Source organism: Talpa europaea (assembly GCF_964194135.1).
Source record: "Talpa europaea genome assembly, chromosome: 13".
Classification (NCBI taxonomy): Eukaryota; Metazoa; Chordata; class Mammalia; order Eulipotyphla; family Talpidae; genus Talpa; species Talpa europaea.
This window is the reverse complement of record NC_140080.1, coordinates 5592983-5608589: the sequence shown is the minus strand read 5'-3', so window position 1 is coordinate 5608589 and position 15607 is coordinate 5592983. Positions and strand designations below refer to the sequence as shown.

At 44.0% G+C, this 15607-nt stretch overlaps 1 protein-coding gene across 1 annotated transcript in view; it reads left to right on the top strand.

Moving 5' to 3' along the window:
• ELOVL6 (ELOVL fatty acid elongase 6) overlaps positions 1-15124 on the top strand; it is a gene marked incomplete at its 5' end in the record, with an annotated part of 108029 nt that extends 92905 nt beyond the window's left edge. Inside the window, 2 exons of the mRNA XM_084252182.1 lie at positions 8248-8399; positions 14639-15124. Coding sequence (XP_084108308.1) covers positions 8248-8399; positions 14639-15063 — 577 coding nt within the window. The 3' untranslated portion in view covers positions 15064-15124. The remainder of the gene's footprint in view (positions 1-8247; positions 8400-14638) is intronic.
• Positions 15125-15607: the final 483 nt, after the last annotated feature.

Below are 15607 nucleotides of genomic sequence, written 5' to 3'. Positions count from 1 at the left end.
AGTTCTTTCTGAAATAATATGAATCATACTGTTGTGAACATTTGTGTACCTGTTTTTGTTTTTGTTTTTGTTTTAAAGATTTATTTATTTATTTACACAAGCACTGGGTACAGTCAGAAGCACGGGAGGGTGAGAAAATTCACCAGAGCCAGAGCGGGGAACAGAACAGGCAGACCGATGAAATACACTGCTGAGGGGAGCAGCGGGCGCAGCAGGAGAGGTCTGCGCGCCATGTGGGACCCTCGCTGGCAGCCGGGGATCGAACCGGTGCTGCAGAGGCTGCAGGCAGCTACGCAGCCCAGGCTCAACCGCTGCGCCACCAGGGGAGGCCCATGTGTACCTGTTTTTGAGTGAATACCATGTTGTTATTTCTGTTGTGTTTCTAACTAAGAGAGGAATTGCTCACTGAGGGTTTGGCTTTTTTGGTACCAGTTTACTCTCTCAGTGGTGTGTAGAAATTCTGATTAATGTTCTTCATTCTCACTGCCACTGGGTATTGTTAGTTTTTCTTAATTTTATCCACTCTGGTAGGTAACTTAGCAGCTCTACCTTTCATTCTCACTTCACACATCAGATAGAAATGGGCATCTCCTCAGAAGACAGAAAAACTCTAAAGCCTCAAGAGCCCCAACCCTCTCTGCTGCAAAGCAGGGGCAGCAGGAGAAATCCCCCCTGGCTCCTTCTGCTCACATTTGATAATGAAATGAGAGGGCCTTCTTCCTTGGGGACATTTTTGGGGGCCTGGAGAGCTCAGCTATACATGATGAGGTCATTTAAATTGTTCGACAGTTTGGGGGGTTTTCTCAAGCAAGAGAAAACCAAACCCCAGACTTTCTGAAAACTTTTTATTACTTTGACTAGCAACCCTACTCAAATATCACAGCAGATAAATACCCATTGAGTTCCTATCATTTGTAGGTGTCTGAGGACATAGGGCAGTTCACGGTTCAGCCCACTTCCTACCTTATGTCCTGAAGACATGTAGGGTAATTTGTGGAACCACCTACTGACATTTGAAGCTTTTCCTGCTTGAGGATTAAAACAATTCTTAATGTAGAAAGAAAGGAATATTCATAGGATAGGACTCACAGAATCCCGCCTGCAACGGGGGTGCCTGGGAGCTTGGTAGCACAAGTGTGTGGAAACTGAGAGGTGGAACTATTTCCATAAATTTGTGGTCCCAGCTGAGTGAATGGGCCTCAGAATTTTTCCTGTATTAAACCTAGAGGTCAAGGCTTTAATGTTCTCTAAATTTTTCAGATTGTTGTTTTCAGTTACTAACCCATCGATCAGATACCTTTTCTTACTAAGTGCAAATGTATACATAGAGGTCTCATATGTAAAATTCCCAGAATCATATCATTAAATTTTTTTTAAAGATTTATTTATTTATACAAGAACTGGGGTACAGGCAAGAGATGCAGGAGGGTGAGAGAATTCACCAGAGACAGAGCGGGGAGCAGAACAGGCAGATGGACCAAAACCACTGCTGAGGGGAGCAGCGGGCTTGACAGGAGAGGGTCTGCTGCACCATGTGGGTATCTCCCCTGGCCAGCCAGGAATCAAACCCGCTGTGCCACTGGGGAGGCCCAGAAATTAAACAGATTACAAAGAAAAATAATGTAGTCAGGAGATTTGTTGACGAAAGAGAGAATATAGTAGTGGCTACCTCGATGGCTTACTGCTGTCGAGTGAGTCACGTTAGCATCCACCAGCTTATGTGAACCTCAGGAAGGAAATAGGCAGAATGCCATCTCTAGTCTACAAAGGAAATGAGAAGACTTACTGGATTAGACTTGAGTGTTCAGTAAGTGGAGGAGACAAGATTAGGAATCTGGTGTCAGGTTTTCTTTGCCAAACACCAGGCTGTCTCTGATAAGACCTTTAACCAACAGAGGGTGCCTTATTGTCAGCATTTTGACATATAATATCTCAGTGGATATAACCTGTTTCATGAGTAACACTTTCTGAAGTCCTTACTACATGAATCATCTTCTTGGGAGATGCGCAAATCTTACGTAATTTGGCCAAGATAGATGAAATCTTATATATAAAACTTCTTTTTTTTTAATTAATAAATTTTATTTTTATATTCCCCATACAATTGCAATCCCCCCATTCTGACCCCAATCCCTCCCCTCCCGCCCCCCATCCCCCAAAAAGTGTCTCTGGTTCATAGTTTTTGTTGATTTTGATTTTCACTTTCTTATAGTTATTCATTTTCCTGGTCCCTTATTTAAGTTTTCTAGATCCCTGCTATGAGTGAGACCATCGGTATAAATCTTATATATAAAACTTCTCATAGGCATAGTCATCAAAAGCAGTTGCTTTGGTCATCGCCCCTTTTTGCTGCTATTAGATAATTTGTCCAGTTTCAATTCTTGAAAATCTGGGTTATTATTATTTTTTTTAATGGTGGCAGGAGGCAAGTCGAGGCCAACAGAGTGATTAAGGGGCAGGATGAGTTTATCTCCTTTGATTAGACCTGTGCACAAAGTATTAAAATGTGCTTCTTTACACTGTGATTTTTGTGTTCTGCATCATTTTGTGATGGCATTGGGGTTGAGACTGCCCGTACCTCATTGTGCAGCACTCTGAGAGGCATTGAGCTTGCAGGAGAGAGAGACTTTAAACCAGATGTTCTTTGAGCCCAAGGAAGATGTTGAGAAAGAAGTGGGAGGACCCCGGAGCTGGCTGCGTGGGTGTCCACAAAGGCCAGACTCGCTATTCCAGCATCTGGGCAATTTTAGGGGAGGAGATTCTGAATTGACCACAGTTCAGAAGATGTAAATGCCATTTGGGGATTGTTGTAAATGAGATTTCCCTGGGAGGCACAGGTGTCACCCTATCAGGGTGACACATTTGCAGGGTCCCCCATCTAGGCATCATCTAGAAACACTCTGCAGGACTTAACATTGGGGCTTTCCTGGAAGATAAATCCCCTCTGATTCCTGGGAATAACTGTACAGAGGATTTTTACGGCTGCCTCTTTAGCCTGTGAGCATATGTTCTGAGTTCACTGGCTGTCTCCTAAGTGCAGACACTCTACCGAAAGTCTATTGCTGCTCAGTCTGTCTTTCTGTCTGTCCAGCCCTCTGGTTTCGCGATGGTGGTAAAATGATCTCGTTTGAGATTTCTGAGGCAGAGAGAACCCAGTGATAAGGAGACTGACTGCCATCAGTCTAAAAAGTACAGCTGCCACATGGGTCACCAGATGTCTCTCACTCTGTCATCCTTTGGGAAAACTCCCAGGAGACCCATCTACCCTTCGCTTTAAAATGTATTCAGAAAAGATGTGATTTAGAAAGGAATTCTTTTCATGCCATCTCCCTTCAGCGGTGCTACTTGATCTCTTGAAAGATCAGACTCTTCAGTAAGAGCAGGGGCCTGTCACTCACGGGCATCTCGACCTTGAAAGTGCTTGTGAGATGAATACTGTTTAAATTTACTTTCATTGGCATGTCTTGTGATTAGAGTCGTTCCGTCACTGTGCACAACTATAAACATTTCAGGAGAAAAAACAATCAATGTCCTGCTTTAAAATATCACAAAAATTTATCTGATAGGTAGATCTCATAGATGCTCAAGTTAATAAGCCCAAAGGTAGATAGTGGGTATAGAGAGATCCCGGGATACAACGGGAGCTCACCGTGTTCAGAGCTGGGATTCTAAAGGACATGCCTGCCCCCCATTTTCAGTGCATGGAACCCTCAAGGTCTAGGCTGCCTCCCATCTCTTGCCTGCCTGCCTTTCTGGTTTGTTTGTTTTTTTTTTTTTTTTTTTCCTGTTGTTGCTCTGAGCAGGGAGGGAGACTGTTTATACAGATAATGTCCTATGTCCTGATTCAATGCACTCTTCCAGTGAAATTTTCATTAATCATTCATCCCAAAAAAGGAGCTTGGTTTCCTGATGGTGCTGTGAAATCTAGTTAAGACTGCAATTGAAGGTAGTGGGGCATTGCCGTTAGTCCTGGTGCTGGACCTGTCGGTGTCCTAATGCTTTGGTAATATTCCAAGAGAGATTAAGAGTCTTCTCAAAGGAACAGAGTTTTCTGGAGGAACAAGATGACTAACCACTTTTGTCATCCTGGTGAGCTTCTTGGCTTCGGCATTCATCTTCACTACTGCCCACATTGATTTTTCTTTTCTTCTGAGTTCCTGCAAATCCCTTATCTTAATTTTCTGCCATTCTTAATTGGGGTTGCCAATGGTCGACTGTTATCTCTTTGTTCCTATTACCAAAGTCCTGAAACTAGCACATTGTTCTCTCCATAAATAGCTGGAAACCAGTATGCGCTCCTCCTTGGCAAAAAGGCAGCTGCTGGGGAATGGCATCCCGTGCATGGTTGAGTAAGAGAAAGCAAAGGAAGAAAGCTCACCCACGCCAAGACATTCATTTAACAAGGGTTCCTGTCTAAGGCCCCTGTTGCATCAATAAGCAACTTTCTTCCTCACTTACCTGAACAGCTATATCCAAAGGGCCATGGAGCAGAGATGGGGGCAGGGGCAGGTGGGAAGGCATCTTGGAGGGTAGAGTGTCCAGAGTGTCCCTCACCCAAAGCTGGGACCCAGAGGTGCCTCTGTCTCTGTGATTTTGAGTACAAGATGGGTCTGAGGTGTTGATATTACCTTAGTGCTTCAGATGGTTGTAATGGCCCTTCCTAGATGCAAGCCTGGTGGGAATTCAGGCTGAGCGCTGGGTACGGCAAAGCCCCCAGCTGTGGTCAGACGATCCCGCTTGTAAGCAGCCGCGTGACCTTGGGCGAGTCCTCTACCCTCTCCAAGCCTCTACCCTCTCCTACTTTGTGTTTGTAGAATTGTGAAAATGCCACCCCATAGAGTCATTGTGAGGATCAAATTTCATCATATAGGAACTCATTCAAGCTCTCTAAGTGTGAAATGCCACGCCAGCATCTAGCTCAAGGCCAGCAGGTCAGCGCTTCTTGGCCAGAACTGGAGCGGTATCGGGTGGTTTAAGTCAGGCAAGCAAAGTCTTGCTACCCCCAGAACATCGTGGTTGACACTCCAGTGGGCATTCTTGCCACCCCCTTGGGTGTAGGGCATGGCAATAGATAGTGATGAAGAAATGACTCCTTTGGACTAGAAATCTAGAGCTTTTGTTTGAGAAGGAAGGAGCACCTCAGCTCAGCAGTGCTTTTCCCAGACCCCCCAGGATGCATCGCACCTCATGTTGCCCCTGCTGCCTCATCGATTCTCCTGCTCCACAGTACAGTCCAAACCAGGCTTGGGCAGGAAACATGATACATTCTTTTTTTTTTTTTTTTTTAAAGGATGCCCTGTGACCAGCTGGGCAAAGGCAAGAGATGCCATAACCATCCTCCCTCATTCCACACTGTGGCCCAGACTTTCAGCCTCCTTGATTATCTGGCTGCACCAGGACAAAGCAGAGAAGTCCACAAACTGGCCAGACACTACCAGTAGATCAGGGTCACAAACTCCAACCACTGTGATATCCTTTACCACTTTCCTAACTGGGTAACTAATTAATTTAGAGTAATCCTTAGCATCTGATGGAAAGAGAAATTCCTCCCGAACCAGATGTTTTTCTTTGTGGAGTCTCTCGTTCAAGATGTCCTATGGAAAATGCCTGTAGTAAATTTGCTAGCTGTCACTTACTTGGTGAAAAGATGACTCACGAAATGAACTCTTTGCAATAAAACACTTGGTAATGTGAATAATCATCAATGCAAATCAAATTCTCTGTATATCAGTTTCATTGACTTTCAATTAGAGATATTTAATTTTCACATCTCTTAACTGACAAAATTGAGAGGAGAGAGGTCAAAGTGATTTTCAGCATTGAAGGACAGACAAGTAAAACAGGAATAATAACAACATAGAGTGATTCAGTAATATAATACTGTTTTATTCAGCACCTATATATCAGATTTCACACCAAATAAATGACTTACTTTTGGGCCTCTCTGGAGGTGCAGGGGTTAAAGTCTCAGCACTATCAAGCTATTGCCAGCCACTGTGGTCTGAGTTTGATCCCAGGCCAGGGAGCTGATCCACATGGTACAGCAGACCTCTCCTGTCTCCCCGCTGCTCCCCTCAGCAGTGTATTTCAGTCAATCCACCTGTTCTGCTCCCCATTCTGTCTCTGGTGAATCCTCTCACCCTCTATACCTCTGGCCTACACCCCAGTTCTCCTACATAAAAATAAATAAGTAAAATCTTTTTTTTTTTAAAATCTTACTTTTATCATCTATTTGCAGAACTAATTTGCAAGTTAAGTATCATCATTTCAGAGAAGGAATAACTTAGAAAGATTAAATAGTTACCCAGTTAGGAAAGTGGTAAAGGATATCACAGTGGTTGGAGTTTGTGACCCTGATCTACTGGTAGTGTCTGGCCAGTTTGTGGACTTCTCTGCTTTGTCCTGGTGCAGCCAGATAATCAATATCAATTTGCTATGTCTGCCATGAGTATGAGAAAGAACCAGGGATAGTAGAATATAAGTGGCATAGTTATCTCTTCCAACACACTCTCTCTCAAGATAATGTGACTTAGGGGGGAAAAAACACCTCCTCCCTTAAAGAATATTTTGTTGATGTTTGAGTCTAAGGACTCTATGCCTAGGTATCATCCTAAAATGCCACCTGGTTCCAAAGTGTGCAGTGGTTGAGATGTGCCATCTCATGTAACAACCACCCCATTGGCTAAGCAATGACATTGTCACATGCCAACAAAGCTCCTTTGCCTACCGCACATGGCCCCATGGCTGGCACTGATGGTTTCCCTGAAAAGTATAGTGTCCTCCGTTCTGAGTCACCCTCATTGTTCAGAGCTTAGGGGGTGAGGCTCAAATCCAGATACGGAACAATAACATGTGCTGTCCTCTTGTTGTTAGCAATATTGTGAGTGACCATCATCAGGGCTTGAATTCTACCATGTTCTGAAATGACCTCTTGTAACCTGACCCTCAAACTTTGAACACCTCTTTGCCCTAACTCAAATACCACTTCCTCTGGCATCTTCCACGACCATCGCAACCACCAGCTAGCGTTAGCTTATTGATTCTTGTCACCCCAGCAACTGGGACCAGGCCATTAAGCATGGGACAATTGAAAGGAAAGGAACTATTTCAACGGTAACTTGCCTTGGATCTACTCTGACCTTGTGTGAAGCCATAGTCTAGCCACAAAATCTACTAGTGAGAAGGCTCATGAACCTGGAACAAATGAGCAATTATGGGGACTTTATTTTTTTTATTTTTATTTTTAATAGAGGCATGCTTTATTTATTTATTTGTTTGTTTGTTTATACAAGCACTGGGTACAGTCAGAAGTGCGGGAGGGTGAGAGAATTCACCAGAGCCAGAGCGGGGAGCAGAGCAGGCAGAAGGACCGAAGTACACTGCTGAGGGGAGCAGCAGGTGGCAGGAGAGGGCTGCGCGCCATGTGGGACCCTCCTCCGGTGGCCGGGGAGCAGCCGGGGATCGAACCGGCGCCGCAGAGGCCGCGGGCAGCTTCACAACCCAGTGCTCAACTGCTGCACCACCGGGGAGGTCCAATTATGGGGACTTTAGAGAAGTGAGTCTGGGTGGGCTTCCTGGAAGAGGTGAACAGTGGAATTAAAAAACCAACCATTTCCCTTTCATTTTTGAAAGAGATTTTCATTGAGTATAAAGGTTTGGGTTGGCATTTTCTCTTAACTCTTTAAAGATGTCATTCTATTATCTGTGGTCCCTTTGTACATAATGTTTCTTTTTTCTGGCTTCTGGAGAAAGATGGATTGGAAAGTGGAAAGCAGTAACCTAGGAAATGGTTTTGAGGCTGAAAGAGGCCAAGATCTGTGGGTGCATGATAGTCCAGATGTAGGGGAAGGGCTGATTGAAAGATATAAACAGATACTCAGGGAGACATGGGATAGAATGGACTTAATGCCAAGAGTTTAGTCACCCCCATCTCATCCCCAAAGCATGGTACTCAAGGGGAAACACAAACGTCAGCACGGTTCTTCATGAGCTCCTGCCCTGGATCCAGACAGGTTTTCTATAACATGTTCTTTAGAAGCTAGAAGAATAAATATGCATGGTCTTCACAACAAAGCCCTGAGTATTTTTTTTTATTATTACCCTTGTGCTGATAACATTTTAAGATGCTTCTGGGTAAATGCAAATTATTGTGATATATTGATGCCTGTCACTCGTTTCTAAGTATGGCTCATGTCAGACTGATTTTATTTTCCTGAATGTTGTTTCTTTTCTCTTTTCATTGTAAAGTATATTCGGTGCTCTTCGAACTGGTGCTTATATGGTGTACATTTTGATGACCAAAGGCCTGAAGCAGTCAGTTTGTGACCAGAGTTTTTACAATGGACCCGTCAGCAAGTTCTGGGCTTACGCCTTTGTGCTGAGCAAAGCGCCTGAACTAGGTGAGTGTCTTATCTCCTTCCCTCCAGTGACCGCCCTTATAGCTACACACTCTCAAAATTTACCTAAAAAGAAAAAACAAAACAAGCACCTAGAAGGCCCTATTTTCTGGGTTGCAGAAGTTATGATGAGTGAATTGGAGTTCTTGGTTAAATTCCATTCTCCTTTTCTCTCTCCCCACCTCCCTCTTTTTAAGTTGCACAATGTGTATACAAAGAGCAAGATCATTTACATAGGACACACGTATTTCCAAGCTCTACTGAAAATACACTCCTAGGGTCTTAGCAACCACTTCTCTTAGACTCATTAATGGCTAGACCAGTGTCAGAATCCAGGGGGAATGAGTAATACAGCTACTTTCCTGTCCCATCCCGGAACATATTTCATCTCTGGGATTAGGATGAAAACTAGTCATTGGAACTTTTTATTCAGGTAGCCTCGTGTTCTCACTAACAAATATAATGGCTTGGTTTCTGTGTGGTTTGATTTTAATCATCAAAGACATGGGCCTTGGAGAAGAGGAATATACTTCACCTTCTAGAAATTAATTGAAAATACTGAGTATACTTGTAGATCCCTAAGGGTTTTTTCTTCAGCTCTTTAATGGACTTGAAAATAGGTGTGACTCAGCTTAGCAGAAACACTGAAGCATTAGTGGTGCTGATGAGACCTGGGCATAAGCTGCCCAAGGAAATTGTCTTTATCGCCAGAGAAAGGAGTCACTGGGGACAGCCGACTCTGGGTTCACCTTGACCGGAGCTGAGCACTGGCCCACACGCTGCCCTGTGGCCATAGGGAAACATAGCCACCCTCTGCGTTCTTGATTTCTTTTTTTTTAATTTTTAATTTTTTTAAAGATTTATTTACTTATTTTCTCGTAGAAGAACTGGGGTATAGCCCAGAGGTGTAGGTGGGTGGGGTGAGAGGATTCACCAGAGACAGAGTGGAGAGCGGAACAGGCAGCTCTACTGAAATACACTGGTGAGGGGAGCAGCAGGGAGACAGGAGAGGTCTGCTGTGCCATGTGGGATGCTCCCTGGCTGGGGATGGATCAAAGGCCTTAGTGATGATGGTGCTGAGACTTAACCCCAAGGCCACCAGGGAGACCCTTGATTTATTTTTTATCTGGAATTCAGAGTTGTGTTGTGATGTTCAAAACATTTATAGATTGTATTTCCTCTCCCGTGTCCCCTAGCAAGGCGGTTAGAGGTTGGGATTGTATTATCTGCCACCTACAACAGGAGCTGTCAGTGGACCGGTGCCCCTCTTTTGTATTCTGTATCTTTCACAAGGGATTCAAGGTCTCTCCAGTGTGCATGTCACAGACCCAGGTCAAAGATGAAGGAGGAGCTGCAGAAGGAAACTTTTTCTGGAAACCTTTCCTAAGCTGAGTCCCTTCACAGTCCAAAGCAACAAGTTCACAGAGCCAGGTAGAAAAGTCTTAGATCAGAGTGCACTGGTATGCATTCATTCATTCATTGAATACATTTATATTAAGCCCCTACATTTATATTAAGCTCCGGTCAAGGCAAACCCAGAGTTGGCTGTCCCCAGTGACTCCTTTCTCTGGCGATAAAGACATTTCCTTGGGCAGCTTATGCCCAGATCTTATCAGCACCACTAATGCTTCAGTGTTTCTGCTGAGCACAGGGCCCACCATTGAGTAGGGGCTGGAATGTTATGGCCATTTTATCTTTAAAAAAATTTATTTACAATACAAACTTTATGAGCTAGACGGCAGGAGGCTATATATTTTTTTAAATATTTAAATCGGTGTGGATTTTTAGGCCAGAGAAGTGTTTTTCAAATTTGGAATGACAGGCAATGCCTGAAAGCCTGAACTGGATTTTCAGGAATTTCAGAATTCTATGAAAATTTTTTCACTCATAGGCAAGATATAAGATTGTCTCACTAGATATTTCTTTTATAGTGACTCTTTGTCTTTTTAAACTTCAATTCAGAGATCCTGGGTCAGATAACTTGGTCTCAAACTGAAGTTGGTCTGAGAATGAACACGGATACTCTACTTGGGGGGTTTTGTGGCATTTTTCTTTAAAATAAATTCACCATTATTAAAGTTTGAGACTTGAGTTGAGAAATAGCATATCCTCCTGACTTTTAATTTATGCTGTGTAGTTAGTGTTTTTATTAATCATCCTGTTTGGGAAGGAGGCAATTTCCTCCCTGGTTCCTCTAAAATGGTCAAATAATTAAATTTTCACGAGAGATGATGATGATGATGATGATGTTGGTTACCTATTATAATCTAGAACCTACTGTAGATTTAATTTCATACTTATGGGAACTCCAAAGACATGAGGCTGAAAATGGCAGCGAGGTGGCAGGTATTAGCCTCCTGAGTTAGGGAAAGGGACGAGTGTCTAGGGACACAACAGGTGAAGAGGTGATTCACAGGAATGCAGAGGAGGTGATGAAAAACAAAAGGCTGCCCCATCACGTAAATAAGGTTACAGAGCTATTTCTGGCACGGTTAGGCAGTGAGGGAGAGGTGGAGGGTTCTTACCAAATCTACTGAGTCTCCATTGCCTTCACCTCAAAATAATCCTCATGGGCAAGTCTCACACCCTGGGTCACACGTTCTGCTCTCTTAATGTGAACCCCCTAGTGATACATGAGACCCTGGGGGACTGAGTTTCTCCCTCCAAATGGCCCACCTTAAATAACACCTTCAGCTATAAACAAAGGATGGGGTTGGGGAGGGCAGGCTGGTGATGGGGTGACCAAGCAGGGCTGTGGTTGTTTGTTTTCACTGTTCTCTTGTCCATCCGGAAGAGATGCAGAGACTTGATGGGGTTGGTGGCAGGAGGGGGGATTCACCTTGACAAATTTCCTAATGCGTGCAAGTATCTCTTACAATTGGGCAAATTTTCAGTATTGAGAGGTCCTCATTTGTCAGCTATTTCTGAAAGTGACCAGTCTAAAAACATCCTCATTCCTAGGACACTTATTTGGGGTAGCAAATCTTGCTCCCTTTCATCCCCTGTCTCTTTTCTTTATTGACATTGCATTAGTTTATAGCACAATGTAGGTTTCTGGCATCTGACCTTATACAGTCACACCGAAGTGTATTTATTGCATTATGCTCATCCCACCACCCACCCACCCCCCGCCCTTTTGATAAGGACTGACTACAGACATGAACACAGTAAGTGCATGAAACATGACTGTCCTATATACCGGCCCCAAACACTTGATAGTTTCCCTCAAAAAAAATAATTTTCTAATCAGAAATGGTCCTTAGGCCTCTGGCCCTGGAGCCTCCAATTGCTAAGGAGAACCTCAGTGTTCGCTTCTAGAAATGCCTTATCCCTCCGGGTCCACATGTCCATGATCTGAGTTGGAGCCAGCTGTATCTGAGAGACTTGAGAATGAAAATAATCCCTTCTACCTTTTGAAGGAGTATTTGATAAAGAACCGCCCGCCCCAGCCCTGTTCCTTCAAGGGCGTGATTCGACCAGGCTCCGTGTCCTCCGCAGGTGGAAACGTCTGACTCAGCCCTTGCTCACTGGGGTTTGTCTTTGTGTCTGAGACTGACTCAGTGTGGTTCACGGAGGGGACATGGCTCCTGACCTGCCAGCACAGAGCAGCCCCCTCCCCCTGGCCGCCCATGTGCCTCTGTGGCTGTGCCCACCTGGGTATTTCCAAATGCAGGTCAGTGTTCATATGAGCAGCGCTCAGCAGGCCTAAGTGTCCAGGGAGGCCTAAGTGTCTGGGTCTGGGGATGCTGGTGCTGCTGCAGGCCGGTTGAAAACTGAGCCAGGAGTAGTTGGAATAGGAGCCATGGAGGAAACCCTCCAAAGTCCCACTGCTTACAATGGACCCAAATCCTTTCCTTCATGCCTTTGGCCAACATGCATAGTCCCGTATCTTTAGTTTGTGTTTGTACATCATTCTCGAGCTTTTGAAAAGTCTATAAATGCCACGACTTGGTATCACGACCTCATGACAAATCAGATGTGATAGTATGTGGCTCCCCCCGCAAGACAAGCCATTTGTTATTGCCAGAATGATGTGACTGGTGCATCTCAGTTAAATATAGAACGGAGCACAGGACGGGGAGGTCTCAGGACGCCCTTCTAGAACCCTGTTCACTGGGTCTGAGGCCTTCTTGGCACAGTGACCTGCACGGGGAAGGTGTTCCTAAAAGGTTCCTGGGCTACAGGAGACAAAGCAGCCTCCTATTCTGTACACGGGTCTGTTTAGAAAAAAGTCTTACATGAAGGCAAATTCATCTCATTCTAAAGAGCTCCTGACTCGTCCTTGGCTCCCACCTCCTTCAGGTTAGATGGAGACACATGTACCTCTTAGGCTTGACCTGACTCAGACGGGAGAACAAAAAGCCATTTTCTTTGCTAACCACTGTGGCCCTGCTCCCCATTTGTGTGCATATCTGACGGCATCTGTCTTTGCTCCTCTCTGCTCACTGAAATCATTCTCTGGACAATAAAATGTTAATATTATGAGTCATAATAGAGCTAAATTTAAATCTAAAGAATTTAAAAAAAAATGGATGCTTCTTACTTGGTGACAAACAACTTTTATTCCATTGTGGATTTTGTATTTTAGTTAATGCTCAGAGACTCATCAAAAATCTCAGTTATGAATGACTAAATTGGTTTCTAATATAAAATTGCTGGGACTTCTACTATCTTGTGAACAAAGGTAGACTGGAATTATCATGTCCATATTATAGCTCAACGAGGGAAGGGAGGTACAGAGAGCGATGACACAGAATTAGCAGGTCTTTGACAGACCACACAAATTGCAGGGTTGAACACTAAGAAGCAGACCCCAGGACTCTTCACATCGGTGTTGTCCCTTCAGCATTCTAATGGAGCTGGCATCACCATCTATCACCTTCAATCTGGCATTTATAGGCATAAGATGTCAGGCATCTCACAAGAAAGACCTCAAAGAAAAATTTATAATGGGCTCAGAAGCGCAGCAACTGGCAACTTCCCTCTTTTTGTCCTAAACAAATAGGAAGGAATAAAGGATGACTGTTCAGTAGGGAAATAAAGGACTAGCTTCTGCTGAATGGAACGAGATACCACCTGTGTTACTGCAGTCTTCCAGATACCCAGCATTCTTCTACCTGCCCTTCGTGCTTAATAGAGCTTCAGGATAAGAGAGGCATGCTAGCTTTTGTTATACCAAACAAGTCAAGTTTGAGTTCACAGCAGATCTTGAAGGATGTTGACTTTTCCCTTCTCTGAGAACCACAGGGATCAGAAAGAAGGAGGCATTTGCCCGCATAAACCGGTTTCTTTCTGCATCCCAGTGTCTCATCCCCCTCTTGAACTCATTAATGGAATTGGGTGTGTTTGTTACTGTGTTTATTCTTCATCCAGTTTGACATCAGAATTATACAGTACGTTGTTAGAATCCTTGAATTTTGCAGAGATTTAGCATCTGCTTATCTGAGTATCATTCTGACTTCCATAATAAAAAGTTCCTACCTTAGAAGAAGGGATCTTTTTCTTCAGAGGGATGCTAGTAAAATTTTTGATAGTTCCTAGAATGCTTTTTTACAGTTAATTCCATAAAAATGTGTGTCATTCTCAGCTTTTTTTAATCACATGGTTCATTGTGACCCTCAAGCAAATGGGGTAGTGATGGCTTCTGTTCTCTGTTTTTGCCTGTTGTTTAATTTTCTCTTTCTCATGGCCCTATGTCAGGGTTTCATATCTTACAGGGAACTTACAAGGATATGTCTTTAAGGGGTACCTTTTGTCATGTACCAAAGAAAACTGGCATTACTACTCTAGCAAGAACTCCGAAAACAGTTTGCTGGGCCCTGGAGTTCTGTTTCTCTCCATTGATAAATGATCGGAGTTGAGTCAGTTGACTCTACAATGTCCAGGCGAGTTGAAAATTGGACAGTACGGCTCGTGATAGCCCCTCCAGATCAAAAACTATTAAGTTTTTTGTGCAAAAATAAAAGCTTTCCGAATACAGCATTGAGCGAGAAGGGCATTTTGATTATTCCTATTTAATCTTCAGCTACTGTTGTTAGCCCATTGTACAGATGAGGAAACTGGAAGATAATGAGGAACAGTAACTTGCCCCAGGTCACGGGGCTAGTAAATACCTGTGCAGATCCTACACCACTCCTTCCCACTCTCAAGTACCAGTTCAAGCGGTGGACCATCTTGCAGAAATAGAGATTGTCCTGGCATCGCGGTCAAGGGGCTCACTCTCTTCCCCCTTTATCTTTCAGGAGACACGATATTCATTGTCCTGAGAAAGCAAAAGCTGATCTTCCTGCACTGGTACCACCACATCACTGTGCTCCTGTACTCCTGGTACTCGTACAAGGACATGGTTGCCGGGGGCGGCTGGTTCATGACCATGAACTACAGCGTGCACGCTGTGATGTACTCCTACTATGCCTTGCGGGCGGCGGGGTTCCGAGTATCCAGGAAGTTTGCCATGTTCATCACCCTGTCCCAGATCACCCAGATGCTCATGGGTTGCATCATCAACTACCTGGTCTTCTACTGGATGCAGCAGGACCAGTGTTACTCTCATTTCCAGAACATCTTCTGGTCCTCCCTCATGTACCTCAGCTACCTTGTGCTCTTCTGCCACTTCTTCTTTGAGGCCTACATCTGCAAGATGAGGAAAACAACGAAGGCTGAATAGCGTTGGGACTGAGGAGGAAGCCACAGCTCAGGGTCATCAAGAAAAATAATAGACAAAAGAAAATGGCACAAGGAATCACATATGGTGCAGCTAAAACAAAACAAAACATAGGAGCAAACACAAAACCCAAGGCAGCTTAGGGATGACTAGGTTGACTTAACCCAGTAAGTTTATGATCCTTTTTGGGTGAGGACTCACTGAGTGCACCTCCTTCTGAAAGGACTGCTGCTGGAAGACCCCCTCCCTTCCCTCTTCATCTGTCAACTCTAGGACAAATGAGAACAAAGAGCCAGAGGCAGAGAGAGAGAGACCAGAAGGCAAACAAAAGCTATTAACACTATACGAGAAAAATGTATTTACTAAGTGTTATATTTCTCTAAGGATCAAAGAAGTTTACTTAAACTGTGCGAGCACATACACACACACAATTCTTTCTAATCTTTTTCAACACTATACTGGAGCCAACAGAAAAGAAAAATGTAAGAGGTGCAGGGTGTTTAGCTAGAACAAGGATGCTTTTCCAAACGTTAAAACCTTTTTAGTA